This window comes from Dermacentor andersoni, chromosome 8 (assembly GCF_023375885.2).
Source record: "Dermacentor andersoni chromosome 8, qqDerAnde1_hic_scaffold, whole genome shotgun sequence".
NCBI lineage: Eukaryota > Metazoa > Arthropoda > Arachnida > Ixodida > Ixodidae > Dermacentor > Dermacentor andersoni.
In genome coordinates, this window is record NC_092821.1 from 39,964,390 (window position 1) to 39,991,393 (window position 27,004).

General features: G+C 47.3%; 1 protein-coding gene across 1 annotated transcript in view; it reads right to left on the minus strand.

Moving 5' to 3' along the window:
- The window catches only part of LOC126519861 (fatty acid synthase-like), a 97,584-nt gene that overhangs the window by 52,304 nt on the left and 18,276 nt on the right, over window positions 1–27,004 (minus strand). The window contains exons 4-6 of the mRNA XM_072284055.1: window positions 23,990–25,211; window positions 15,333–15,487; window positions 2,459–2,683 (exon numbers count right to left, since the gene is read on the minus strand). Of these exons, the coding sequence (XP_072140156.1) occupies window positions 2,459–2,683; window positions 15,333–15,487; window positions 23,990–25,211 (1,602 nt within the window). The remainder of the gene's footprint in view (window positions 1–2,458; window positions 2,684–15,332; window positions 15,488–23,989; window positions 25,212–27,004) is intronic.

Genomic DNA, 27,004 nt, shown 5'->3' on the forward strand with positions numbered 1-27,004 from the left:
TAGACAAAGTACTGAGGGAAGGATTTTTGTTAAATAAAGGTTTATTTATTATACGGTTCCGCTTCAGTTATTAAGGGCACGTTAATTGGTATGTTTTTTTTATTACTCAGGGAACAGGACTTCTAAGTTCTCTTTGGAATTAGTGTCCTCTTCTTCAAGTAATCGAGCTGTAGTGACGGAATTGCGAGACTTAACATGGAGTTTTTAGTACATTCGTTTTTATTAAAATAGATATGCCAGTATTGTGAAGATGTAATAGGTATACATGAATTGCAGTGAACGAGAACAAAACAAATTGAGCCGCCCAATTTTTCATTACAATCATACCAACCAAGAGACAATGATATCTATACGTACATATTTTGTCTTTTCTTTTCAATAAAATGAAAGAGTAAATAATTGTTTTAATTGAAATGTTGAAACAAAGTAAAGAGAAACAAAAGTGGACTAAAAAGAACAACTCGTTTAAAAAAAGAAAGCGACGGAACACCGTGAGTTGGAAAGCTAGGAACACTCCCAGGGCGACTTTTAGAACACGTAATGCAAAAAGGTTGATGTGTACCCCGTATCAATAGGTAACATCATCGCACGCGTAATTAAAAAAAAATGTTGGGTTTTACGTGCCATAACCCCGATTTGATTATGAGGCACGTCATAGTGGGGGGCGTCGGAAATTTGGACCACCTGGCGTTCAATAACGTGCACCTAAATTTAAGCACACTGGTGTTTTCGCATTTTGTCGCCATCGAAATACGGCCGCTGTGGCCGGGATTTGATCCCGCGACCTCGTGCTTAGCTGCTCAATACCATAGCCGCTAAGCAACCGCAGTGAGTCCACGTGCAATTCGAAGACTTGGATTCAGATACAACTGGCAGCAAATAGTTGTTTCGTGAATTACCATATGCATTTTCTTGGTTTCACTGTCGGTTAGCTTCATATGATTGCACATATTGAAGTGAAGCAGACCAGCACAGCTAGTAGAAGCGCTGTCTTCTGCTCCCAGAGGAAGGAGTGTACTACGCAGTTCAAGGCTTGCAGTGACATCGCTATATTCGTTTAACTTGTGAAATTTCCATTATTCACACTACTACAACATCCGTGATGAATGTGTATTTCTGCCACCTTACTCAGCATATTAGCCAACATGAACTATCATTCTATGTAGATTACCCTAAGTTCACTCAAGCTGCAGGCACTTATGGTTGGCGGCCGTAAGAAAAAGTTGGGTTGTCAGAGACTCAGAATCAGAGACCAAATGGTGATAAGCAACATTCTAGTTAGAAAAAACAATGGAGCTTTATTCGCAGGGCATATTACGGGTGCATATTTTACAGTTACAGAAAGGGTGCTCAGGGAAGGGAAGCGTAATCCAGGACGAAAGGAAATTAGGTTGGTGATTAAATTAGGGAATTAGTAGGCACAAGTTGGAATCATCTAGCGCACTACAAAAGTAATTGGAGATTGCTGCCAGATACCTCCTCCGTCCTGCAGTGTACTAAAATAAGATGATGATGAAGCAATTCACTGCCTTTATATAATCGTGTCCGTCCGCCTTGATGTGCGCGTCAGATGATGCTTCTCCAAAGCAAGACCATGATTCTCAATCCCTATTTGTTACCGCTTCTTTCGAAAGCTAAAAAGCTGAAAGAAACGCATTCTTGCGCTGCGCTCCACATGGGTATTAGCACGGCTACAAGAGTCACTCTTGAGGATAGTCACCAGCTACCAGCTTGCGTATCGTCTCTCTCTTGCCTCGACTAGTCGCATACACTTCTAGAGACAGTCATCATCGATGACACGCATTTCAATTTGGGTTATTCCTAACTAAGCATATTTCACGACATTGGGGGCAAAATTAAATCGGATACGTGCGTGCCCGTGATACACACAATGGAAGCATAACGGTACTAAAAGAAGCGCGAATACTTCTCGCAGAGTAGATTTTTTAAGGCGAATGCCTTATATGCACAATGAAGCGAAAAATCCGGGGTCCCTCCGCCGTTATCATCCGATGGCACAGAAACAAACGTGACCAATGAACACGTCACGGTTCCGGCGCGGGAACTGCGGCGGCTCCCACTGCGAAATCCCACGGTGAAGTAAAGTGAATGAAGGTAAATTAATTAGCGTCGATTAAAATGGATTAAGATTGTCATAAATTAGATCCAGGCGTATTAAGGTGGTGTAAAGTGGATTAAGATTGCATAACTTAGAGCAAGGTGGATAGAGGTGGAGTGCTACTTAAGGTGATAACTTAGACAAGTCCTAATGCTCTCACCTTCAAATCATGTAAGGATACTTAACTGATTGTAAGCGTTCTCTTAAAATAAAGTTCTGTCACACAGTTGTGTGCGTAATGGCATCTGTGCGAGCTTGGTGCCTGAAGTGGTGGGTTCTAAACCGCGGGATACCTCCTTAGGAGGTTAAAATAGTAAGGTATGCAAAGGAAACACTCACCGCGTGAAGTGTCCATGTTCACTTTTCCACTGGCGAGCATGGCGTCACGGAAATTGATAGAAGCGCAGTATACGTCGACGAAAAGTTCCTCTGAGTCGAGTTTATCACAAGGGGAGAGATATCCCAGCGAAGACTCGTACCATTGAAGACTCGCGAGGTCTCCAGGCGTCTGGACGTTGAGGTAAGCGAACTGCGTGGTCGTCTTCGCCCCTCCGGCTGTCAAGCCTTGGAGGAAGCAGGTTGGCAAAGATGGTTAGTTTGTCGACTTTGGACACCGCTCAACATTCCTACCGCTGCACAAAACCTTTTCAACCGAGCAAAACCTTTTCAGAGCCGAGGAGCAATGCAAGCTTTAATATTATTTCTTGTGCGTTCCCACTACTACTGCGTTGCTGTAAGAAACCGCGTGCGCGTACTGTAATAAAACGAAATTAAGCTTGCATGCTAAGGGTGAGAAGAAACCTATTTATTCGTGAAATTCCTGGTTGCGAACGTTTTCTCCCGATTGCGTAGCTATACAAATTTCGTGAGGGTTAAACTGGGCAGGATGGTTAGTTTCTCGAATTGACACTCTTCCGAACATCGCTACCGGTGTACAACGCCAGCAAAAAGTTTTCACAGCAGGGGAGCATCGCAAGCTTTATTTTTTATTTCCTGGTATGTTCACGAGAGTCCTGCGTTAATATTTGTAACCGCATGCGTGTACTGTAATAAAATGAAATTTAGGTTGCGTTCAATAGCCAGAAAAGAAACTATATTTTGTGTTTCAAGCTTTGCTCCCAATCGCTAGCCATATAAATTTCCTGCGAGTTCTACCGAGGGAGCGCGACCTCAATTGCAGCGTTGAGGATTGCTGCCTAATGCACTGTGATAACCCGCCATTCCTAACTTAACTACCAATGCATTTGCGCGCCAGCTTCCATGACTACCGTGGTGTCTTATTACTGGCGGCATATTTAGGCCAAGTGTCTCCGTCAGCCAGCAGGAAGGCAGTTGATCCAGCGAGTAAATCATGTGCTCTTCACGTATTCGCCCAAACTACATCCTTCTGGCTGCAAGCGCCTTTCTAACTCCCATATAAACTGCCATGATTGACGAGCTTACTGCTCGCCAGTCCGGCGTCATTGTTGTGTTTTCGACTACGATCTGAAGTTTTCACCTAAGATGCAAAATAAAGTTAAACCGGCAACAATATTATCACTAATTTGTTGTAAGTTACTGCATTTTGATGACATACTACGCAGGACCAAGTTTTGTGCTAGAGAAAATCAGTGCTTCTTCAGAATTGTCACCTCCGCTTAGTGGTCCGCAGAGAAAAATTCCGGCTGGAAATCAAGTTTTTATATTGTTCACAACCCGTGTACAGTCGAAGAAAAATTCTTTTACAGCTCTAAAGCCTCGGGTCCTTTATTAGACTGCATAGTATTCTTGCCGTGAATTTCAGCGACGTTTGGCACGTGGGCTCGCAAATCTCAGCACTGAAAAGCTGTAAGTATGTAGCAGCATTCGCTTACATGTCGTGAGCCGTCATTATCAACTAGAATCCGTGCGAAACGACGACCACAAAGCGCTGCTTTTGCTATGCAATTTAACACAGTAAAATATATCCAGATCCCCGGCGCGATGGCGAGCGGGATCTGTTTATGTTCATGCATTTTTTTCAGTTTCAAACAAATCCCTACCCTCTCGTATAGTCTGCGCCCAGAGCTACTGCCCACGAACCGAAATTTTGTTTTGTAAACAAGCTTTTTACGCAAACTATAATCCAGAAATTACGCCACGTTGCGGTGAAAGAAACAGAGTGAGGCTTTTTATTAGAAACACAGACACTATTGCCGGTGCGTATGCAACCATTTGCACATAACTCTGTAGAGATTGGGAATGGGAGTAAAAGATTGCAGAGAAGAGTTTAAAAAAAAGGTAGAGGACTCTAATGTTTGACTTAGGTGTCTCATTGCTGCCCTCGCACATCGGCGTTAGTTTTCTTTAGGTTAAGCGAGCGCACGTCTTTTCCCTGGCACAACATGCGGGCAAGAAGGGGGCAGGGCCAGGAGGAAGCACAGCGCGTGCCACCTAGCATGCGGCGCAAGAAGGGCACCTTACGCGCCCTCTCAGGTGGCGACGTCAGACCGCGCGAGCAGGCGAGCGCTGGTAGAAGGGAAGCGAGAGAGGAAGTGACGTCACATGCGCTCTGCCAGGCAGATATTCAGTCTATGCCAAGTAACTGTTTTCCATTAATTAGCTGGTTAAATATCATGGCACGCTGTGTGTCACGTCATTATAGACGTCGTTACTACCGGTTTCTACGTCCTGGTTTGCGGGTGCTCACGTGGCGGGTCTCTAAAGTCTATCATTCTGTGCTTTGGTGCGCGGTAATCAGTTATTTTTAATGAAGCCTGATTATTGCACATTTCAGTAACTTAACCTGTAACTAAACTCATGCGCTGATATCATAAGTATAAAGAAACCCATGAATTTTGTACTCTACTATTCTTTCTGATTTATTTTGGAATTTCATTTCCGGTCGTCTCCAGAGGAGAAACGGAAGTGCAGAGCAAGAAAGAAGGGTGTCACTCGATGCTCCTGCAACAGAAGAATGGAATGCCATAAATGGACCTGCTACTAGTATTTACAAGTGAAAATGCGAGTCAATTTAGGCTTCTCTATATGTAAGGGTGAATCTTTAAAGCTTTTATATTAGACAAATTTCTGACTATTATTTCAACAATAAACCCAAAGCCGTCAGCCGTTTTGAATGGCTGGGCATTGGACCTAAGATGCTGGGTAACGTTAACGAATTGTTGCAAAACATTTTCATTAGTAGCTCAAAAGTTCTCTTTCGTCACGGTACGCGGGGTATTTAAGTAATATGTGCTGCACTGTCTCTAAGCTGCCACGGTTATCACAGTAGGGATTAGTGGTACGCCTTATGTAGTGCAGATAATTGTTCGTGTATGCAACGTTCAGTGGAATACGATGGTCCAATGTCTCCAAGTGTCGAGGAAGTAGTCTTGGAATTTCTTATTATGCGAAGCATACTAGCCGCACAACCACGCTCTTCCTTGCTGCGCCGCGCGCGGCCGCGTAGCTACCATATGACGTCATAACAGCTGCAAAAGCGGAGGCTCAACTCGTGCGCTCGCTTGCGGCCGCGCAGCTACATAGCCGGGTCTCAGCTCGTGTGCTCGCCTGCATGAGTTGTTTCTTCGTCTAGCCGAACCAAATATAGCCAAGCAACAGCAGTTCACCAGGCTAAACAGTGGTTCAACAACTAAAATAAAGGCTAGTATGCTTCGCATCCTGGGCTTAACCTTAGCTAAGCCACAACCATTTTTTTCACTTCTGGCTCAATATAACGCAGAAACCTATCTCGGTGAAGCGGCGCATTCCAGAGACAGTCTTTTACGCGCAAGCGTAACGGCTCAGCTCCTCAAATCGGCGGGAGATGTGTGAGGCCAGGAAGCAAGCGAACGAGCAACGCGCCTAGAGGTCAAGAAAGTCGCGCGGCGGGGATGGTGCCAAGAAGGGTGCCCCGCGCGCGTCAAAGTACCGCCACCTAGAGGAAGGTGTCAGTAACGTTGAACGAAGTGGGGATGGAGAAACGAGGCTAAGCTCGCGGAAGAGGAAGGTAGGCGCTTGTGCGTTGGGTTGGCTAGGTTGACCTCGGCAGTTGCTAGTGGTTGTCTTTGCGATGCATACGTGGTGGATTCGTCTCGAGGTAACATCGTCCTCGCTCGCTGTACGCTGTGTGTGCGAGTGAAAGTGTGCCACGGTGAGCCGACGATGGGGGCTCAATCTCGCGAGCGCAAGGAGAGGACGCGACTAGACGGTCATTTGAGGGATCGCCCGACGTTTGTGCGCAGGCGCGAGTAAGAGCGGGCGCGAGAGAGAAAATGTGGGGCTTTTGCTTCCTGAATATATGATCTGTCAAGGCACTAAGGAGGAGGTTTCTTAGCGCGTTTTCTATGCGTTTCTCCCTAGGCGTGACGGCATGCGGAGTAGGGTCGAGCTTGTTTACGCTCGGACGCTGGCTGCACGCGCGGTGAAATAGGTGAAGCAGCGGGCCCTGACGCCCCTTTGGCGACCACTATGTCGGATAGACTGTCTCGCACCTGCGTTGCTCATGCTATGTCAGTCGAGCCAGAGCCTTCTAGCGCCTTACGGCGATGTACCTTGCAAATAACATTACAGATGTTTCCGTGGGAGCAGTAGAGACCGTTGCAGCTGCCGGGCCGCATATGTTGAAAATCTAGAACTCAGAGAGCCTTAGCAGCCGCGGTTAAACGCAAGTGACTGAAAGGCCGTCGGTGACGCTCGATGCCCCTGCAACCACTACGAGAATACGTCCCCCTATCCTAACACATCTTACGCTAGCCTAAACTAACCTTAAGCTAACCTAACGTCAACCTAAACAAACGTAGCCGAGACAAAAAAAAATAATCCTCACGGCATAGCAGCCGTGAGAATACGCCTCACCTCCCTCACACCTTTTAAGCTAACCTAACCTAACGTTCACCTAACCTAACGTGGCGGCAACGCAAAGACAAATATACGCACTGCGCAACCGCTCACAGAATACGCCTTGCCACCTTAACGCCTTTTATGCTAACTTAACCTAACCTAAGGTAACCTAAACCTAACATAAACCTAAGCTAATCTAACCTGACGTGGGCGAGTCGCAAAACCAATAATCCTCATGACGTGACATCAAGAAGTGGCGTTAAACTGCGGTTGCTAAGGCGCTGTGCGTTTAGTTCACTCAAAGGGGATCACTCAAAGGGGTCCACTCAAAAATGCTTCTGAAATTTGCGGACACCTCCATACGAGAAACTTGCCAAGAGCGAAGCTACTGCATCAGGAGGACAGGCCGGGCCTTCACAATGGCCCCTACCGCTCTCCTAGAAAAATCAGTTTTCTTTTTAAGGTAGAGCGCCCTAAGAGGCAAGAAAGGTTTAATCCGGCATGACTGACTCAGAACGAGCGCCATAGGCTCGAGAATGTCTGTCCGATGTACTTTCAGACACAGCGACCTCCAAATCGGGCGTCCGCGCCCATTGGCTCACCACACGAGCAGGCAGCGTCGGAGCGTAAACAAACTTGACCCCACTTTGCAATGCCGGAATGCCTAGGAGACAAACGCATACCACACACACAAAGAAACCTCCTCCGCAGTGCCTAGATAGGGTCATGTATTCAAGGAGCAAAAGCCCCGAGGTTTTCTCTCTCACTCCCGCTCTTTCTCGCGCCTACGCACAAACATCGGGCCATCCCTCAAATGACTGTCTCGTGAGGACGCGCACCGTATTCCGTTGCGCGCATTGCACCAGGGCCCCGAGGGAGGGCATGGAGTGGGGGCGTTGTAGTCCGGCGGTGCGCGGTCCGGCGCGCTTTATCTTGCAAGCGATCTGGTTTTGGAGCAGTCTAAGTGATCTGACGGTTCGTAGCTTTGCGTGCGCTGTATTCTCACATTGAGGTTTCGTTGAAACGATAGACAGCACGAAAGTCATTTCGCTCGCTGCTGCTGCCTCGATTCCTCACGCCAGCATTTGTGTCGCGAGTGTCCGCGGTCACCGATTGTAATGTGTTCATGTTTGCTTGTATACGTTTACACCATGCTAGGTAATTGAAATAGTGAATGAATCTTTACAACGGCGCGTTCAACTCTGGCGGCTGTTGCGTATGGTGGGACCGCGCGAGCCCCGTCTTGAATACCCTTTGTGATGCGCCAAGGCACACCGAGGGCCGATAGCGTCGGGTGCGTTATAAAACCCATACGCTTGCGCGTCGCCCGCGCTCACGAAATGAAACGTCACTAACTTTTTTCTTGATAGGCATATTTTTTTGCCATGTTCGAAGCGTCGGCTTTGGCAAAAAATATTGTCATGAGGATTCACGAGTACATAGGGAAACGACGAAATCGTATGTGACATTATCTACAGGTTGCTGCTACTGCAGAATGGCTGGCAGCATCTCACGTGGCATGTGCCGTCTTCTTCCTCTTCGCGGAGCGAAGCGTTCCTTTAACGGCATGTTCATACGAGATTCTCCGTAACCTCACTCCTGGCGGACTGATGGCCGCCCCAGCGCCTTCTAAAATGAGTCCGCACTGCTAGTGCAGTAGGCTTTTAGCCACGACACATGGACAACATGAGTAGTAGACCTAAATAAAGACGGATGATGTGGGAGCGGAGTGATGCAGTAGTCAACGTGGTTGAGCTTGCGGAGTACTTTGCAGGGTCCGCTGTAGTGAGTGAGGAGCTTCCCGCACAGGCCTTGTCGTTGAGATGGCGCGCGGTGTACTACCAGAGATTCAGGACGGTACTCGACTTCGCGGTGCAGATTATCATAGCGCTCTTTTTGGGAGGCCTGCGACGCACATAGCTCAGTGTGAGCAACTTGGCGAGCTACTGTCGTTCGAGAGTTGACGTCGTGAGCATATGCGGTGGGTACGGGGGCATCAGCAGGAAGGAGCGTCTCGAGTGGCTACGCAGGGTTGCGGCCGTACAGGAGAAAGAACGGCGAATAGCCGGCGGTGTCATGCCGGGACGTGTTGTAGGTCACATCAACGTAAGGTAGGGTGGCGTCCCAATCGTGGAGATTAGTAGAGACGTAAAGTACATAAACACCATATCCGCGAGAGTTCGGATGAAGTGCTCGATAAGACCGTCGGTTTGTCAATCGTAGGCCGCCGTGGCGATGCTCAGCAGAGGAGCTACGAAGAATTGCGTGAGTGACCTCTGCTAGGAAGCCGCGGCCACGATCCGTAAGAAGTTGGCGCCGGGCCCCGTGTCGAAAAATGACGTGATTGAGCAGAAAGACTGCAATGTCTTCAGCGCCGCTACTGGGCACGGCGCGCGTTATAGTATATCTGGTCGTATAGCCAGTTGCGACTGCAATCCATTTGTCGCAGGATACGGACTTAGAGAAATGTCCGAGCAAGTAAAGGCCGACGCAAAAGAAGGGATCCGATGGAATGTCGACAGGTTTAAACAGACCAACCTGTGGAAGAGGAGGTCGTTTGCGCCGACGACAGTGCTCACCGGTAGCAACGTATCGACTCACAGCCATACAAACCAGGCCAGAAGGACCGCTGTCGCACGCGGTCGTAGATGCGTGAGGCCTCGAGGTGTCCCGCAGTCGGAGGGCCGTGTAGATGTTGTAGAGTTGTGGTATGCAGGTGTCGAGTGATAACCAGCGAAAATTCCGGCCCATCAAGTTTCATGTTGCAGCGGTATGAAATTCATTGAGTAGGACATGCTGACGTAGAGAAGGGTCGGAACGTGAGGAAGAGAGTTTCTGATTGGTGAGCTTTAGAGATTCATCCCAACGCTGTTAGGTGCCGATGTCGCGTAAAGCAGATATAGCGAGCACACAAAAATCATTGTCACGGTCAGACAGGCTAGCAGGGTCCGCCCGATGGCGCGAAAGACTATTGGCATCATGATGAAGTGTCACAAATTTATAATTTACCTCAAATGCATATTCCTGTAGTCTGAGAGTCCTGTATATTCCTGTAAATGTATATTCCTATACTCCGAGTTAGGCTCTTGAGCGAGGACAGCCAAGAAAGAGCATGGTGGTCTGTAAAAAGCCAGAAGGCGCGGCCGTACAAATACGTCGAAATGTCGCGACAGCCCAAACCAACGAAAGGTACTCGCGTTCTGTGATAGAATAGTTCCGTTCAGACATGGAGAGAAGGCGACTGGCGAATGCAGTAAGATGTGTTTGGTCGTGCTGGTGCTGATCGAGGATGGCGCGACTTCCATGCCCACTAGCGTCTGTGCAAACTTCAGGAGTCGCGGAAGGGTAGAAGTGAGCCAATATAGGCGACGAAGTGAGCAAGTTGGTCAGCGCCGAGAATGCAGCCGCTTGGTCCCGGCTCCATGTGAATGGGACGTCCTTCTTTAGAAGGTTGGTTAGGGGTCGGGCTACGATGGAGAAATTGCGCACAAGTGGCTGAAGTGCGAACATAATCCCACAAAACTCTAAAATCTTTAGCAGACGAGGGCGCCAGGAAGTTCCTGACAGCGCTAATCTTGTCAGGGTCATGTTGTACACCTGTAGTACTTAGGACATGACCAAACACAGAATTCGAGTTTTTGGAGCTTAGCTGGAGTTCTGCCCGGCGAAAGACAGATAGAATGATCGCCAAACAGGTAAGGTGACTTTCAAACGTCGGCAAAAACACAATGACGTCGTCCAGCTAGCAGAGACAGATGGACCATTTGTGACCACGTAGGAGAGAGTCCATCATGCGTTCGAAAGTTTCGAGGGAGTTTCACAGTCCAAAGGGCATAACTTTGAACTGATAGAGGCCGTCCGGTATGCCTAAGGCAGTTTTTTTGCGGTTCAAGTTGTCAAGAGAAACCTGCTAGTAAACCGAGCGCACGTCTATGCCTTAGAAGTATCTCGCGCCGGGATGACAGTCAAGGGTGTCATCGATTCGTGGCAGCGGATATACGTCTTTGCTCGTAATTTTATTCAGAGCACGATAGTCGACGGAAAATCTCAGGCGCCATCCTTTTCTCCTTTTTGACCAAGATGACAAGTGTCTCCCACGTACAGAAAGAAGCCTCTATGGCGCCTTTGGAGGGCAACTTATCGACCTCGCATTGAATGACCTCGCGTTCGGAATGGGACACACAATATGGTCACCGTCTGACCGTAATAGCATCTCCAGTATGTATTCGATGACCTAGATGACTTACGAGAGACGTTTGACCCAAATGGCGGTCATCGAAGTCGAATGGCAGTCATCCCTGTACGTCGCTAGGAGGTCATGGAGTTCTGCGGCTTGACAGGTCGGAACGTCAGGGGCAATCATCTTGGTGATCTCGTCCGAGACTGGACTATCCGGGCCGGTTGCGAGAAAGGACGAACAAGTTTCAGCGCCCAACGCCACGACGTCGCATGCATCAAGCGCTGACACGCGGGCCTGCGGGAGAGCTTGAGTCGACTTGCTGAAGTTGAGGAGCGCGAGCTGGCCGTCGTTGTGGATAACAAACACGAGGGTGTGCGGCACAGCAATATTTCAGGTGAACAGCACGTCAACTATGTGAGATACTACGTAGTCGCCGTCGGGGACAGGTGATGCCGTGGTCAAGGCAACAGGCGTGGTGGCTTGCGGTGACCACTGAACGTAGTCAAGAAAGCATGAGTGGTATGACGGTGAAGGTGGAACATGAGTAAGTTGAGAAAGCTCAAGTTTAAGGATGCCGGTTGCACAGTCAGTAAGAGCGGTATGCGCCGACAAGAAATGTACTCCGACAACGACGTCGTTTGGACATTGCTCGATTACAGCAAACTAAACAAATATACAGTGGCTGGCAATAGTAATACGAGCTGTGCACACTCCGATGACCGCGGTACTTCGTGCATCAGCGACCCGAATAATACCAGTAGCGGCAGGGATAAGTATGCTCTGGAGGCGGTGACGAAGTTGATTACTGATCACGGAGGTTTATGCACCAGTATCGACGAGTGCGCGAGCATTTAAGCTGTCAAGGTCAACGTAGATCAAGTTTCCTCGTGTTGGCAATACCAGAAGACGATTTGAATCGGAAGTCGATGATGCAGCGTCCTCTATGAGAGCTGCATCCCTTAGTTTCCCCGTCTGAGGTTGAGCGGTGGTGTCGGGCGTCGTCGTAGAGGCGAAGCAGACGACGGACGACGCGCTAGCAGGGAACAAGACTGGTGACCTCAGGGCGACAGGGAGCGGCTGTGCGACTTAGGAGTGGCATGGACGTTGTACGGCTCAGAATGCTGGACACGGCAATAGCTGTCGCTGTTGTATGGCTGGTATGGCCGAAAACGGCGGTAGTTGTCGGTGCGGCTGGCAGCATCATCCCGGATGAACGGTGACACCGAACGGTTTTTGCAATGGCGCGCGATGTGACTGATACGGTGGCAGTTAAAACAAATCGGCCCACCATCTGCCGTCCGCCATTCAGCGGGATTCCGAGAGCGAGGACAGAACCATTCTTCCTGGGGTGGCGATCTTGGACGAGGCGGCGACCTGGGGTGAAAACCAGGCGTCCGAGAATGAGCAGCGGTGTAGACGGCAAAACCCAAGTTGCCGAGTCCTCCCGCGCACTGGCCGGGATCACGGAAATGGCCACCACCTGAAAATCGCCGTGACCGGTCTTGGGTATAGCAGGAGCAATTGCTTCGATTTCCCGACGGATGATTTTTGTAAGTTCCCATGGCGACCACGACTGCAGACGAGAGGCCTGTCCGTCTTCGCATGATGGCATCGGAGCGGTGTTCGGTAGGCGAGCGAATGTTCACGCAATAGAGCAGCTTTTGGCCTGTTCGAAACACGGGCATTCTTCAATAATTTCGTCGACGGTGGCACAATTTCGGCGCAGTAATAGGTCGAACGCATCCTGTGCGATTCCCTTGAGTACCCTGAGTACGTGACCAACCTTTTCCGATTCCGTCATGTCACTGTCAACTTTACGGCAAAGAACCAAGAAGTCATAATGTAGGATATGCACAGTTCAGTGGACGTCTGAGCGCGCATGAATAGCTCTTTCATTGCAGCTGCCTTTCTACCCATGAGCATCCAAACAACACGAAATTTTTTTTAAAGTGCACCAACTTCCAATCTCAACCTCGTACTGCTCGAACCATACCTTTGCCGTTCCTTTGTGATGAAACAGCACGATCGCCATCATCAGCATCGGGTGCAACAATTCATCTCACTGATGCAATAATAAACGGCAACTCAATCTTCTACGCCAACTTCATCCGCACCGCAGAATGTCCCTGGGTCATTAGGATGTGTAAGGACGATTGTTGACATTGCTGTGGCTGGTGCAGGCGTCGTACTGGCATGTGCAGGCGTGGTCGTGGTCTCGTCTATCATCATGGTGACTCCTACTCGACGACCACTGTGGAGCTCTATTGTACGCCGCTTCTGGTACCCGACAGCGCCACCAAATTGTCACGCGAATTCACGAGTACGCGGGGAAGGGACAAAATCGTATATTACAATATTTACAGGCTGCTGCTACCGCACCAATGGCTGAGAGCATCTCCCGCGGCATGTCCCGCATTCTTTCTCTTCGAGGAACGAAGCGGTCCATGAACATCATGCTCATACGTAATGCCATCGTAACAATATTTTTCTGAAATTTCAGTAGTGGAGTCCATTTCAGGCAGCTTCATCCGCTGTTTCGTTTCTCGAAATACCGGCGTGTCTATAGGTGCGCACTGGTGCGTGATGAAATGCTCAGCAATCTTAGCCTTGTGGTGAAAATAGGCAATGTCAAATCCTTCAGGTTGGTTTTTGCACCGCTTCTGTCTGTTCTACATATTTTCAGAGGTTTTTTCGAATCTGTGAATTTAACCCACGTCTTCGGCGGCTGCTATCGAAGTACATCCACAAAGGCCCCCTAATGCAATGTAGCTCAGCTAAAATAGATGATTTCGCTTACTCAAGACGAAATGTTAATCTTTGCCCTGCAGAGGACACAAAAAGTCCGTGCGATCAGTGGCGTTGAGTTGAAGAGCGATCTGTGAAAATGTGCGTCTAGGCGGCGTATTCTTTGTGACGCACGTATAAATGACTATTGAAGTTGAATGTTAGTCTAGTTCGTTGTTCGATATCGTATCCAGGGGACATTTCACGTTGGGATTTGTTTGCTGTCACGTTAGCAAGCGTAAAGACTTTTGTGTGTTTTCTATAAAATAAATCTGAAGTGCCCTCTATGCGAGGTTACCTGAGACTGTTGAAAGTGAAATGAACAGCAAAACTACTAGTAACTACGGCGGATAAACATGGCGTACTCTTTGATTCACTAAGCGATGAAATATAAGGTGCAAGCTTTCGTACTTGAGATAACATCACGTTTTCATTTTTTTCTATAGTCATAATTGCTTCGCTCATAAGTGCGAGTTTAGAATCTTTAGTAATAGAGAATGACTGGTAGGAAAAGGAGCCGGCAATGCCTTCCCCGTTCTCAGATTCAGAAAACATCTCAGGCTTAATACGGCGCATTCGAAGCTGCTAACTACGGAAGGTGTGCACAGCTGGACCAGAAATATTCAAATTTAGAGCGTTCTCCAGTTCTCGTACCGCCATTGGGTTGATGCATTCGTAGCAGGCACCTTAAGCTTCAGACATGTTTAACTAGAGTGAGCAATTTCAATACCGGCAAAATTATGAGTTGGCGATGAAGAGAACTCGAAATTTGATACTGTCGTGACCGCGCGTTCACGCAAGATTGAAGTTTAGAGCCAAGGCAGTGTGCAGGGCAATGCGAGTGTCATGCACCGCTATTTCCAGACCAACTAACGGCAAATGCTCTGCCGCTTCTAGCCCAGCTTTGCACCAGTCCTTGTTTGGGCATATATATATATATATATATATATATATATATATATATATATATATATATATATATATATATATATATATATATATATATATATATATATATATGTATGTATGTGTACATATATGCATGCACTGGAGCACAAGAGTAAGTAGCACGACCATGTGTTTAGTCCCACACTTTGAGAAACAGTATCTTGAAACTGTTGTCGTTGCAGAGATTCCTTCGAAGTGGATACATCTTGCATACTCACCGGCTACAATTCGTAATCTGCAATATGAGCCGTAAAGTAAAGAATTACCAGGTAATTTGTGGAATTTTAATTAGTAGAGTTTGTACTTCATTTGCTCCTCTTATTAATGTCCGTCTCTTCGGATAATCCAGCTCAAGGACAAGAAATATGCTATCTGCCAGAGGCGGTCTTTAAGAATTGATCAAAACTCAATAATCACCGCTTACGTCTATAACCAAAGCATGGATGGAAACCATACTTCGCGAAATATAGCAACAGCGCACAGCACATTTTCAGAACTCACACCACTCGACGGACCGGTGCCTGTAGGATCCCCATTGTCCGTCGCGGTAGACGTTCATCACCAGATCCTTCTCTATTATGTCTTTGTAGGCAGGGTTGGTAGGGCTGAAGTCGGCTACCCTGTTTGAATCTTCCACGTTGGCGTCAAATACACACCTGCGTGGAGCACAAGGAACCCGTCCATACACTCTAGGTATCTTTCAACATTTATGTTTGTTTATTTACGTTAACATCAGAGACGCTCATTTTTTATCGATTAACTTAGCCGGAAAGAAATTTCTGATCAAAGCGATAGCACCTCGGAGATCAGCAAAGCTGAAAACGATTTTTAAAACTTCTATTTAACCGTCTCCCTTCTTCGCCATCTAAGTGACGTGAAGTCGTACGCAGTAGACAGTGACTAATGTGCATGCGCGTTCACTGCTGATAACATGCCGAGCCTGATGATGAAGTGTGAAATTCTGAGTGTCTAATAAGATACAAGTTGCAAGAATATTTCTGGCTACACTTCGAGACTCTCTTGGTTTCACCAGCACAAGTACAGAGCCACTAAGCTTAGCAGTGTTTGTTAACTGAAGGTTCATTTATGAGTATCAAAGTGGAAAAAGGAAGAAACTCCTCGTTTGTTATGTAGGATTGCCTGTGATATAATTTTTTCATTGTGACATCATTTGATATAAAGGAGGGCAGCCAGACATCAGTGACAACTGATCTTTAAGCACTTTCCCCCACCCGACGAGAGGGGAAATGAGATTAGAGTTTGTGTCAGATTGATTTAAAAAATGACTTGAGTGCCAAACTCACGTTATGGTTATGAGGAACGCCATAGTGGGGAACTGCGTAATGATTTTGACAAGCTGGAGTTCTTTAACGTACACCCCATGCACGGTACGTAGGCCTTTTTGCACTGCGCCCGCATCGAAATGTGGCCGCAGCGACCGGAATATTACAAAGCACGCTTGGGCATAGCAGCTCAACGTGAAACCCACTAAAATACCACAGCGAGTACCAGATTTCCGGAAATGTGAGGAAGTGAGGAGAGACTGCATACACCGGTGGGATTGTATTCCGCACCTGCCAGCGCATTATGTTCAAGACGATCTGCAGCGTGTAGGTGTACCGACCGCGCCGACAGCTCATAGCTGTATGGGCGCTATGTTCCTACGAAAGATACATTTAAGTTCAAGGTACGGTACGGCACGCTTCAGCTATTTCTAGATATCAACAGCGTGCAACTTTGTCAAGCGGACAACCGGCGCGAGGACTGAAAGGTAAAATGCACATTAAAGCAGCGTAGCGTTAGGCGACGCTACGGAAGCGCCACAGTCGAATGAACGCTTCTGTGGCCGCCGCGGTAGCTTTGCAGTTATCGTATCGCTTGAGGTTGCGGGTTTGATAGCGTCTGCAATAGCAGCATTTCGACGGAGGTGAAAAAAAAAATGGCTGTGGCTTAGCTAAGGTTAAGCCCAGGATGCGAAGCATACTAGCCTTTATTTTAGTTGTTGAACCACTGTTTAGCCTGGTGAACTGCTGTTGCTTGGCTATACTTGGTTCGGCTAGACGAAGAAACAACTCATGCGTTACTCTGCTTCGCCTTCAAGAGTGGAACGCGACAGCGTTCCCGTCGACCCGCCAAGGGGTGTAAGACAATGGGCTACGGCGCAGCGACTACGCGCCCCGCATTGGACGCGGTGAGCGTCGAGCAACGCAGCGTTCGGCGCGGCAACGAAATGTGCGCCTGAGCAAGCGACGCACGCCTGAGCCTTAGAAACAGCTCGTTTCTAAGGCAACACCGCATTCACTAGAGGCGCTTTTGTACCGCTTCGAAGCATCGTACTCGTGGCTCAGTGGTAGCGTCTCCGTCTCACACTCCGGAGACCCTGGTTCGATTCCCACCCAGCCCATCTTGCAAGAGTTGAGCCAAAGCCACCTAGAAAAAGCGCAGCTGCTTATATACCGCCGCGACGCCGCGAGCGACGGCGCGAGTTGGAGCCCCGTTTCTCCTCTGTCGTAACGTCACGGTGTCACGTGGTATTGAAGGCGACACCGCCGCGCCTGAGGAGCAGGGTTGAGCTCTAGTAATATGTTCGCATAAAAAAAAAACGCTCGTGTACTTCGATTTAGATGCACAATAGAAAACCACAGGGAGCCGAAATTAATCCGGTGTCTGCCACTATGGTGTGCCTCATAATCCGATAATGCTTTAGGCAAGTACAGTTCCATTATTCAAATAAATTTTAACACTTCTCCACAACGCGGTGTGCCGTGTGAGGGAGTGACAATGGTAACCTTCTCGGACGTTATGAACAATGGTGTACGACGCAGACAAAGGGCCGCGGTGCACGCAAGGTAACGTTTAACATCAACTAAACACAATCGTATAATGCATTATAAGCTGAATAAATTAAACATTCCCTGTCAGCATCGCCGCTAATTATCGTCAAAGACAGAAAGCTTCGCTTACATCGATTCCCACAGTTCGTGAGATTCGCTATAGTTTTGTTTTCATTCACGTTCTCAGCGAACCACAATGAAGGAAAATTACGATACAAACAAAAACATCGAAGAGAAGCGGCTGGCATTGCTATAGGCTTTAATGCGATTCACCATATGGCTTGTGCCACAGGGGAACTGAAGAATAACAATTTCATTCTAAAATGAATAAAGCCAGCGCAAGCTCTAACTACTATATAAGCGACAACCAAACCATCGTGCACCATATAAGCATCATAAGTTCCTCTAGTGTGGGGGCCCAAACATTTGCTCGTCACTACTATGCATATAGTGTGAATAGGCTGTGATAAAACAGCATTCGTTGCCCTGACCCAGGACTTCCATTGTTAGAAGGCACTGATAGGTGCATGCCATACTACATGCGTAGTATGGCATGCTCGTAAAGTTCACCCCCTACTATACACCCCCTTCCCCCCATCACACGCGGGGTAGTTTTGATACTGAACGTTTGAATTCTGGTTGCGCGGAGTTCATGAGGTACGTTTCATCGTTGTTCAACGTGTGAAGCCAAAGTTAGTGAGTTACTACCTCTATATAGTTGTTTATTTTAGCTGATCTGATGCGGTTGCACTGGCCGACGCGCTTGGCGTGAGACGATGCGACAAGCATTCAACACCGAAAGCATTCTTTGGCATTCGAAGAAACGATGTTCTGTGTGGTTCTGTGCACGAGTGCGATATGGGCACCCGTACGTCTGACCAGGGGCGTAGCCGGGGGGGGGGGGGCTTATGGGGCTTCAGCCCCCCCCCCCTTCGAAATTTTTTCGTGCTGTCCATGCACCGCTGACCAAAGCAACCCCCGGCGCCAGAAATCATTCTGAATTTTGTCTATAATATGTTTTTCACGCTCGAAAACACATTTCACCGCGAACATTGCAAACTCGGGCTGGATCTGGCGGCAACGCCCATGCACCGGGAGTCACATAACGCCAAGCAGCCCCATCCGAGCAAAAAGTTTCAAGGGCGTTTTGATGGCGAACGGGCTCGCCGCGGCGTCTCGCGGAGGCCGCGGTATCTACGGAGCGCATGAATTTCCATTCCAAAACTTTATGGGTATAAAGTTCTCATAAGCTTTTCATGTCAAAGGTGCATTGAAAATGAAGTTGTGCTTTAGATTTTCAACTGCGGAACTTTGTGGGTTTAATGTTGCTATAAATATTTGACGCCAAAGGTGCATTGACTTTTCTAAAGTTTTACATCGGAACATACAACTGTGACGTCATCCCGATACGCCCGGTGTGTACCTGAGCCACAGACACGCGCTGAGATAAGCGCTATGCTTTCATTTCCTTTAACCTGTTCTCACACAAGTCATGTGACCATTCTGGCTGTATATATTTCACGACTGTACATTAAAAAGGATTGGTTCTTGGTCATGGGACGAAGAGCGTCTGTCTGACTGTCTGACAGACGCTCAAGACGAGACAAGACAAATTAACACACTATCAGACAAGTTGACATAGCACGCAGCGAGGTCCGATGAGACGAAGCGTTGTGGTGGTTTAGTTGTGCCGTCATGTCACATGAAAAAATATCAACATTTTTTTTCACCTACACCAAAGCATCCATGTCAAGACACTAAAGCCAGCCAAGGTAACTACGGTCTTATTTATTTTTTCTACTTTGACTTTTATTCGCGAAGAAAATTGAGCCTCTTAAATTTTTTTGTTCGCACTACCCTACCGGCGGGCTGCCAGAGCCAGCCAGAGCGCATGCGTTTTTCTCGTGTTGCCCAGACCACCACGCGGCGAACTTCGGTACGCGTTCGGTTTTCTCTGGCCGAGTGGATTTCCGCCTGGAAGAGTTTGGACGCTTTCTGGCTAGGAGACGAGAAAAAGAAACAATGGCCACTCGCCGCCATCACTGCGGGGACTCGACGGATTGCACCGCGTTCGATTGAGCACAACCTCTCCGGAAACCCTTGTCTCGCCAGTATAGGATACCGAGAAGTATGCGTATAGTTCTCGGTGGACCAAGTGTCTCACATTTTCTCCCATATTCCGTCGGTAGCCACACCAGATGCCGAAAGTAGGCATTCGATTGTGACCAACATAGTACTTTCCTTTGGGTTTTTTATTTCGGTGCACCGGCCACACAAAAAACAAACATTGTTGCGGCGCAGCGAATTCTCGTATGGTGAAAGTTCAATTTTGTTACTTCTTTTGCGGAAAGTAATGGGCCACGGGACGCTTCAGTTGCCGGATATCCTGATTATATTATTGCGATAGCAATTATATGGACACTTCAGGCGCACTCCTACCGTTGCTGTCGCCCTCATGTTTCGTATAATGTCCACGGGCGATAACATCGTGACCGCGCGCCGCATGCTGTATGTGTGAATGAAAGCGTAGGGAGGGCGGGGGGGAGGCTGGAATGGGTGAGCAGACGATGGTGGCTAAGTCTATTGTGCACAAAAGAGAAAAGCGGGGAGCAAGCGCGCCGCCTTCTGTCGCGCGCGATACATCAGGGGCAGTGGATGGAATGGGGATGGGATCTAGATTCTGTGAATCTGTGATTGCGCAGCATATTTGTTTGCCTTGTTTGATGCATTATATACAGTGACTTTTTTAGATACGTAGATTTATTGGAGAATTATACGTATATTTAAACATCTTGTTGCGAGGTCTTGTGTATACGTGCCGTGAACTTTTGTTTCCAGTGACACTTTTTTACCCCCTTTGAAGCTGTATCTTCGCGTTTGTGTAATTCATTGTATCTTCGCATTTTAATGTACGAGGGCGTTTCAAATGAATGTGAGCCACCCCCCACCCCCCTGCGCAATAATGGTTCGGTTCATTATCAGCGAGGCATGCGCGTAGCGCCGAGGCATCTCTCATTTACAAAAGTGACACGCAGGTGTGAGGATAAGTGTTTTTTGATGCTTTCATACACTGCGTTGAAAGTGGTTGTGTGTCGTTATGGGCGCTCCAGACGTTCAGCAGCATGGTGCCGTGAGGTTTTTAACAGCTGAAGGTTGTTCCCAAAAAGAAATTTGTCCCCATATGGCTACTGTGTACGTTGAACGTTGTATTTCATTGGCCAATGAGCAAACGGTTCAAAGAAGGATGTGAAAGTTGCAAAGACGATCCAAGCCCGGGCCAAAGTCATCGTGCAATCACCTCTATCAAAATTGAAAAGGTTGATGAGCTGATGAGACAAGAACGGAGGATAAGCATCGACGAACAGGCAGAGCGCGTGAACATCAGTCATGTTTCGGTTCACGCCATAATTCATGAGCATCTCGGTTATCGGCTCTTATGTGCGCAATGGATGCTAAAGATTTTGAACCACCGCCAGAAGACGGAGAAGTTCAGTGCTGCCTTGACTCATCTGCTCCGGTATCACAGTGAGGGCGACGACTTCTCGTCTGCAATTGCGATCTGGGACGAACCATGGTGCGACTACTACTAGCCCGAAACACGACGGCAAAGCTTACAGTCGAAACATTCCAATTCACCACCCCCAAAGAAAGGAAAGGCCATCATTTCCGCCAGAAAGATGTTGACTTTCTTTTTAGATCATCAAGGGTTATTACTGATAGAATTTTCTAAATCTTGAGAGACTATCAATTGTTTCCGATATTCTGAAATGCCGGATCGGCTGCGTGTCGCAATCAAGAACAAACGACGTGGAAAATTGACGAATGGGGTCATCTTGTTCTACAACAATTCCCGTCGCCACGTCGTTGATGTCGTTAACCCAAAATTGGCAATGTTCAAGTGGGAAACGCTGCCACAACCGCCATACAGCTCAGACCTGTCTCCTTGTGACATCCACATTTTGGGGCAACGGAAAAAAGCAGCTCAAGGGAACCAGATTAGTGTCGGACGATGACGTGAAAGAGTCAGTTGCAGACTTTTTGAGGCAGGAACCCAAGGAGTTTAATGAGACGGGAATCACTCGACTCGTTAGTCAATGGGACAAATGTCTAAATGCTCACGGAGACTATATTTAAATAAAGTGCCCTGTTTGTCATATATTCGCATTCGCTCACTTTCATTTGACTCCCCCTCGTAAATTTTTCCAGAGCTCGTGCTTTTTATACGTGCTCTTTGTTGCGACCATAATTTCGGTGCAATCACTGACGATACACGACCGGTGAAAGCTGCTCCTGCGTAATACATTGGAACAAATGACAGCGCCATTGAGCGTTTTCATTGGCCGTCGCATATGTAAAAGAATGTCAACAAGGTTCTTGAATGACAAAGTTTATTAACATATTTGTCCTCAACTTTTTCGTTTCATGGCCTTGATATTTTTCATATCAGTGGCATGCACTGCTTTGCTGGTTTTGAACTGATATAGCTATAGAGTTTGTGTGATATTTTCTTTACTTATAAATTGGCAAAATACATAGAAGCATTGATATCAATCATTTTGGGCACAATTTTCGGCACATACAAGTATATCTTTTTATGAAAAAATACATATTTTACTTGTTATGACAGTGCGCAGCGTTCAAGAATTTGTTTGCAGCATCTTTGGTAATGGCGATTCAGTTATTATTCATGTATTTGATCTCTAGACGAATTGTTTAAGAGGAAGCATTACCTCGGGCCCAAGTCCGACGCGGCCTATTCAAATACATGCAAAACTCAGAAACGCGTTTCTGGGATAGCCCCTTCATCAGTCTTAATGAAATTTGTTGCATTTGAGAGACAAAGTTGACTTGTAGTGTCTGTTGGAAGCGGAATATCGATTTAGGGCCTGAACGTTGTTTAGAATACTTTGAAAAATTCGAAAGTTCGAAATAACATAGAAGCACGACGCTTACAAGCTAATAGCTCTGCATCAAGAACATATATCGCGGTTCTGTAAACTGCATCTATTATAACAGTCAAAGCGGAGAAATTTGGTTTCTCAATTTGTACATTACGTGAATTGATTACGTTGGGTACAAGGGTTCTCCAAAGCCGTATTTCCATAATACTAAATTTTTTTGAAATTCATATGTAACATAGCAATTTTCTCCGCTGTAAATGTACTATTAGATGCAATTTACAGAATTGATACCAGTTTTACATTGTTTAGTTACAAAGTTTTAAACTTGATACTATCGTTTTGTGAAAATTTGCGATTTTGGTCAATTTTAATGAAGAATTCACAGCCTAAATGAAATCGAAACCAACAGTCGCTAGAATTTAAGTTTTTCTTTTAAATGCAACAACCCTAGTCAAATTTGGTGCAGTGGTTGCCGAGAAAAACGAATTCTCCTTCTACATGTATTTAGATAGGAGCACCCGAGCTAAAGCTTCCTTTTAAGCAGGAGGCCGAGCTGCAACGTGAGCGCCCCCCCGAACGAAATTTCTGGCTGCGCCACTGCGTCTGACGTTTTGCTACATTGCTTTCCGCGCTGAAAGTCGGAAACACTCATCGAGTCTAATTGCGGTGCATTTGATACTAAAGCTTTTATGGCAGGCCCAAAAAACGAATTTCGAGCTTTTGAAAATTACAATGGCGTCACTCCTGCTTTAACAGATATGGCGTCGGGTTAGCTTTTGCTCCGCCGGTAGAGTTGAGTCGTCACAAGGATGGCTCTAAGCCGTATGAACCACCAGTGACCTTACATCTTTGAATGTATCGGTTTCTACGAAGACTTCGCTATTTAGTATATTACCTTGCCCGCCCACCCTCTTTTAGAAGTAGCCTTCCACGTGCACAAAGGGTGGGCGTGATGAGATGACGTCGTATCATGTGCGCTGTCTTCCCGCGCGCTTTGTACTAGAGGTTGGGTAATCTCGATTTTCGGTGACCAGCTGACTCTAAAGGCATAAGAAGCATTCGCTATACGCGTCCAGCGCTTTTCCTGGTAGCGTCGTCCCGCTGTGGGCATCACTTTCAGCCGCCGAAAACGTGGCTGCCTTCACTTCTAGCCGCCGGTGTGAAGATATCGTCGACAGGGCGTGAAACCGCTGTGCTTGTAGCCGGCTCTAAATTTCAACAAAATGAAATTTCTCAACATTCACATTCGCTTTTCCCTGTAGTGCGTTAATTGAAAAAACTCTGCGGCCCATTCAGCATAAAAAAAATCAATTGACGACTAATTTGCATAAATGTAACAAAACTTCAATATAACGAATTTCATTAACGATGCTAACGACTCCGTTATATCGAAGATTAAGTGTATATCGTTATGTGTACGTACCGAATGTGATGCCCGCTGGTCTCCCTTCGCAGGCAATTGGTTAAACCCACGATGCCACTTTTACCGGTGTCTTCTGCGAGTAGCCAGATGTTTTCTCCAGTTGGCTTGCTGTCGTGTTCAACCGCTTTTTCCTTCAGCGGCTCGACCCAGCTGAAGTGCCCATTCTGCACCCTGACAACCACCTGCTTGCTGGCGTCGACGGCCACGGTAACTTTCCTGAAGAGCAGCAGCGTCGATATGTTATTCGACTTTTGTGCTACCAAACGAAGTCCACGAACTGTCAAAGCAGCAGTGGTTGTCTGCTCAGAATAAACTCGGAAGGAAACACCGCTTACTCTCGACAGCACTGCCTCTGCCGTGGTCAGTGCTGTGCGATGGCAGATAAGAACGAATCCACGTTCCTTGCACTGCGAAGACAGTTCTTCAGCCAAACTATCAAGGTCAGCAGAGGTACTCATGATTGCACAGAAAGCTATCACCAAGTCAGCCCCGGGCAATTTCCCCTCAGAGGCATAAGGCTCTCGTACAACCACTGCTGTGCCTTCGGGCGCATCTTCCAGTGCGAGGCTCTCTGGATTTGGGTGTGCAACAGTGTATTCAGTCTTTAGGGCCACATCGTTCATGGACAGCACAGCAGACACCCATGGAGCCACTGCTGTGACACTCCCTTTATCCATCAGTTCTAGGACACGGAGTTTCTTTGAGCTTGTATTTTCCACCACCACGTCAAAGATATATCTGAAAGGGTCCTCCTTTAGGAGACTGGTGCTCAGGAAGTCCTCCTCGAGAGCTTTCTTTGAAGAAAGTAGTGCACATTTCACGGTGGAAGTCAGTGATGCAGTTCCGCTGGCTTGCTTTTCGATGATAACGAGCAGCTGGAGTAACCCTTGATGTTGTGCTATGTTCTCGACGTACGAGTTCAGCAGCTCCTCTGGTACTTGAAGGCAGCTGTCCAAAGTTTTGTCGGAAGGTCTTTTCTGTTCTTGAAACTTCTCCAGGGCGCGCCGGCTGATGCAGCCACATACTTCAGCATACTCTAGCAAAAGGTTCTCGCGATTCCGACGGGCGATTTCATTGTCCAGGTAAGAGACGAAGCGGTACTGTTCTATGATTGGCGTCTGGAGCATTGGGTTCCGCTGCACGCTGGTAACATTGACACCTTGTACTTCAACGCCACCAGCACGGCGCATGTTATGATAGGAGTTACAGACGACGTCCACTCCTGCATGTAAGACAGTGAAAGAATTCGGTTGATAAAAAAGGCCTGAGTTTCCTCTTATTGCTTGATCGCGGTTAATATCTCAAAGCAGCACACGCACTACCAGAAGATGGGTACTGCGGCAATGGTGCGGCAAGTTTCACGAAATTATTCGTTCAAAAGTGTTGTTTGCTATTAGTCGACCGCGTTCGCTAACAATAATGATGATGTTGGCATTGTCTAGCGTCTACTTTCATGAACAATTTGAGGAGTAAGAATGCATATTTTTGCTACAGCTGCTCATATTGTCGAAGGTGCGCTCAAAGCCATGTACACGTTTGATTTGACGCCAAGAAGTGACAAAGAGAGTGACGCGTTGCTTCAGCTATAATCTAGTGGAGCGATCAAAGTTATTTGTCTCATAAAACAGGGAGCCGATGAATTGGGAAGCTAGCACGTATGAAGAAGTTTTGAATCAACTCTATCTCAGAGAAAATAAATTCTTGAAATCTGTGAGAATTCTAAAACATGTCCATACCTAGTTATCTTTTTTCGAAATTTTGTTCAATAACTGATGTGTTATCCAAAGCACCGAAAATCCCGCTAACGATTCCTTAAGATCTGTCAACAATGGCCACGTAACGTTCTAACTTTGACGACGTCAGTCAGATACAGGTGGTATGAGCTCGCATGATTAGGAGAGCAAGCTTTTCAAACTTGTTGAGAGCATCTTTCAGCACTGCTAATTAATGGGAGGCACAATAAGGACCTGGACAAAATGCAGTGTATTCAGCGGAAACATTCCCAGACAAAATTGCCACGCCTGAATTTGATGTACAGGGCAGTGGCGTCACTGTGCTCTCTGACCCGAATTCAAATTTTGGGCGAGAATCTTGATGGGAGCCAACCTTATGTGGCCAGCGACTTCTACGCATTACAATGCACAACATGCTTCGCGCCTCGTAGCTACGCTTGAACCTGTAAATTTTGAGACATACAATACATTGAGATTATTAAAGCGAAAACTTTACTGGCTTTCGCCGCGGCGGTGCTCCGAGGAGGCACACGACGCCAAAAAGCGCGCCTCGACGCGGATATTTCTGTCTCTGTCGCTCCCTAGTAACTACGGCGCATGCGCCACTAGTAGCACCGAGTCACAGGTGTTCCGCCGCTGCGCAGAGCCGCGCCTTTTGCCACCGCCGTTTGGTCTGACGTCACACCGCGTTCGTCGTCGTTGCACTCGCCTCCGCTCGCTTCGCCAGCTGCGTCGCATGCCTGAGGATTGAAAATCCTCAGGCATGCATGTGAGCTCTGCTTTTCAATCCTCCTGTCGGAGCATTTAAAAGCAGAGCTCACATGCGCCGCAACCACAGTCGAGGCCCAGTATGGACGGCGACAAATCTGATAAGCAGGAGGAGGCCTGGAATTGACATCGGAACGAGGTGACGAGGAAATGAATCGCCCAGGAAACAGACGAACAGCACGCCGAACGACTGGCTAAACGCCGCAACATAGCTAGACAACCAGACTAACCTGGACTTGCAATCAAGATTGACCAAGGCCTTAGGTTTCGCTACGTATATCCTGGCATAGCCGAGCTAAGCGACTGCCAATTATTTTTGAATGAATAAATTGAATTTTCAACCAAAGATAGACGTGATGGAATACTTAGACAATAAGACTAAAAAGCACACAATGTGACAAAATTTAAGATCGCCTCGCTTAATGCTTCAGTGTAGACCTATTATCATCTGAGATAAGGATGCACTACCGTTTCTACTTGATAAAAGTATCTTGTTGGGCTACTTGATACACTG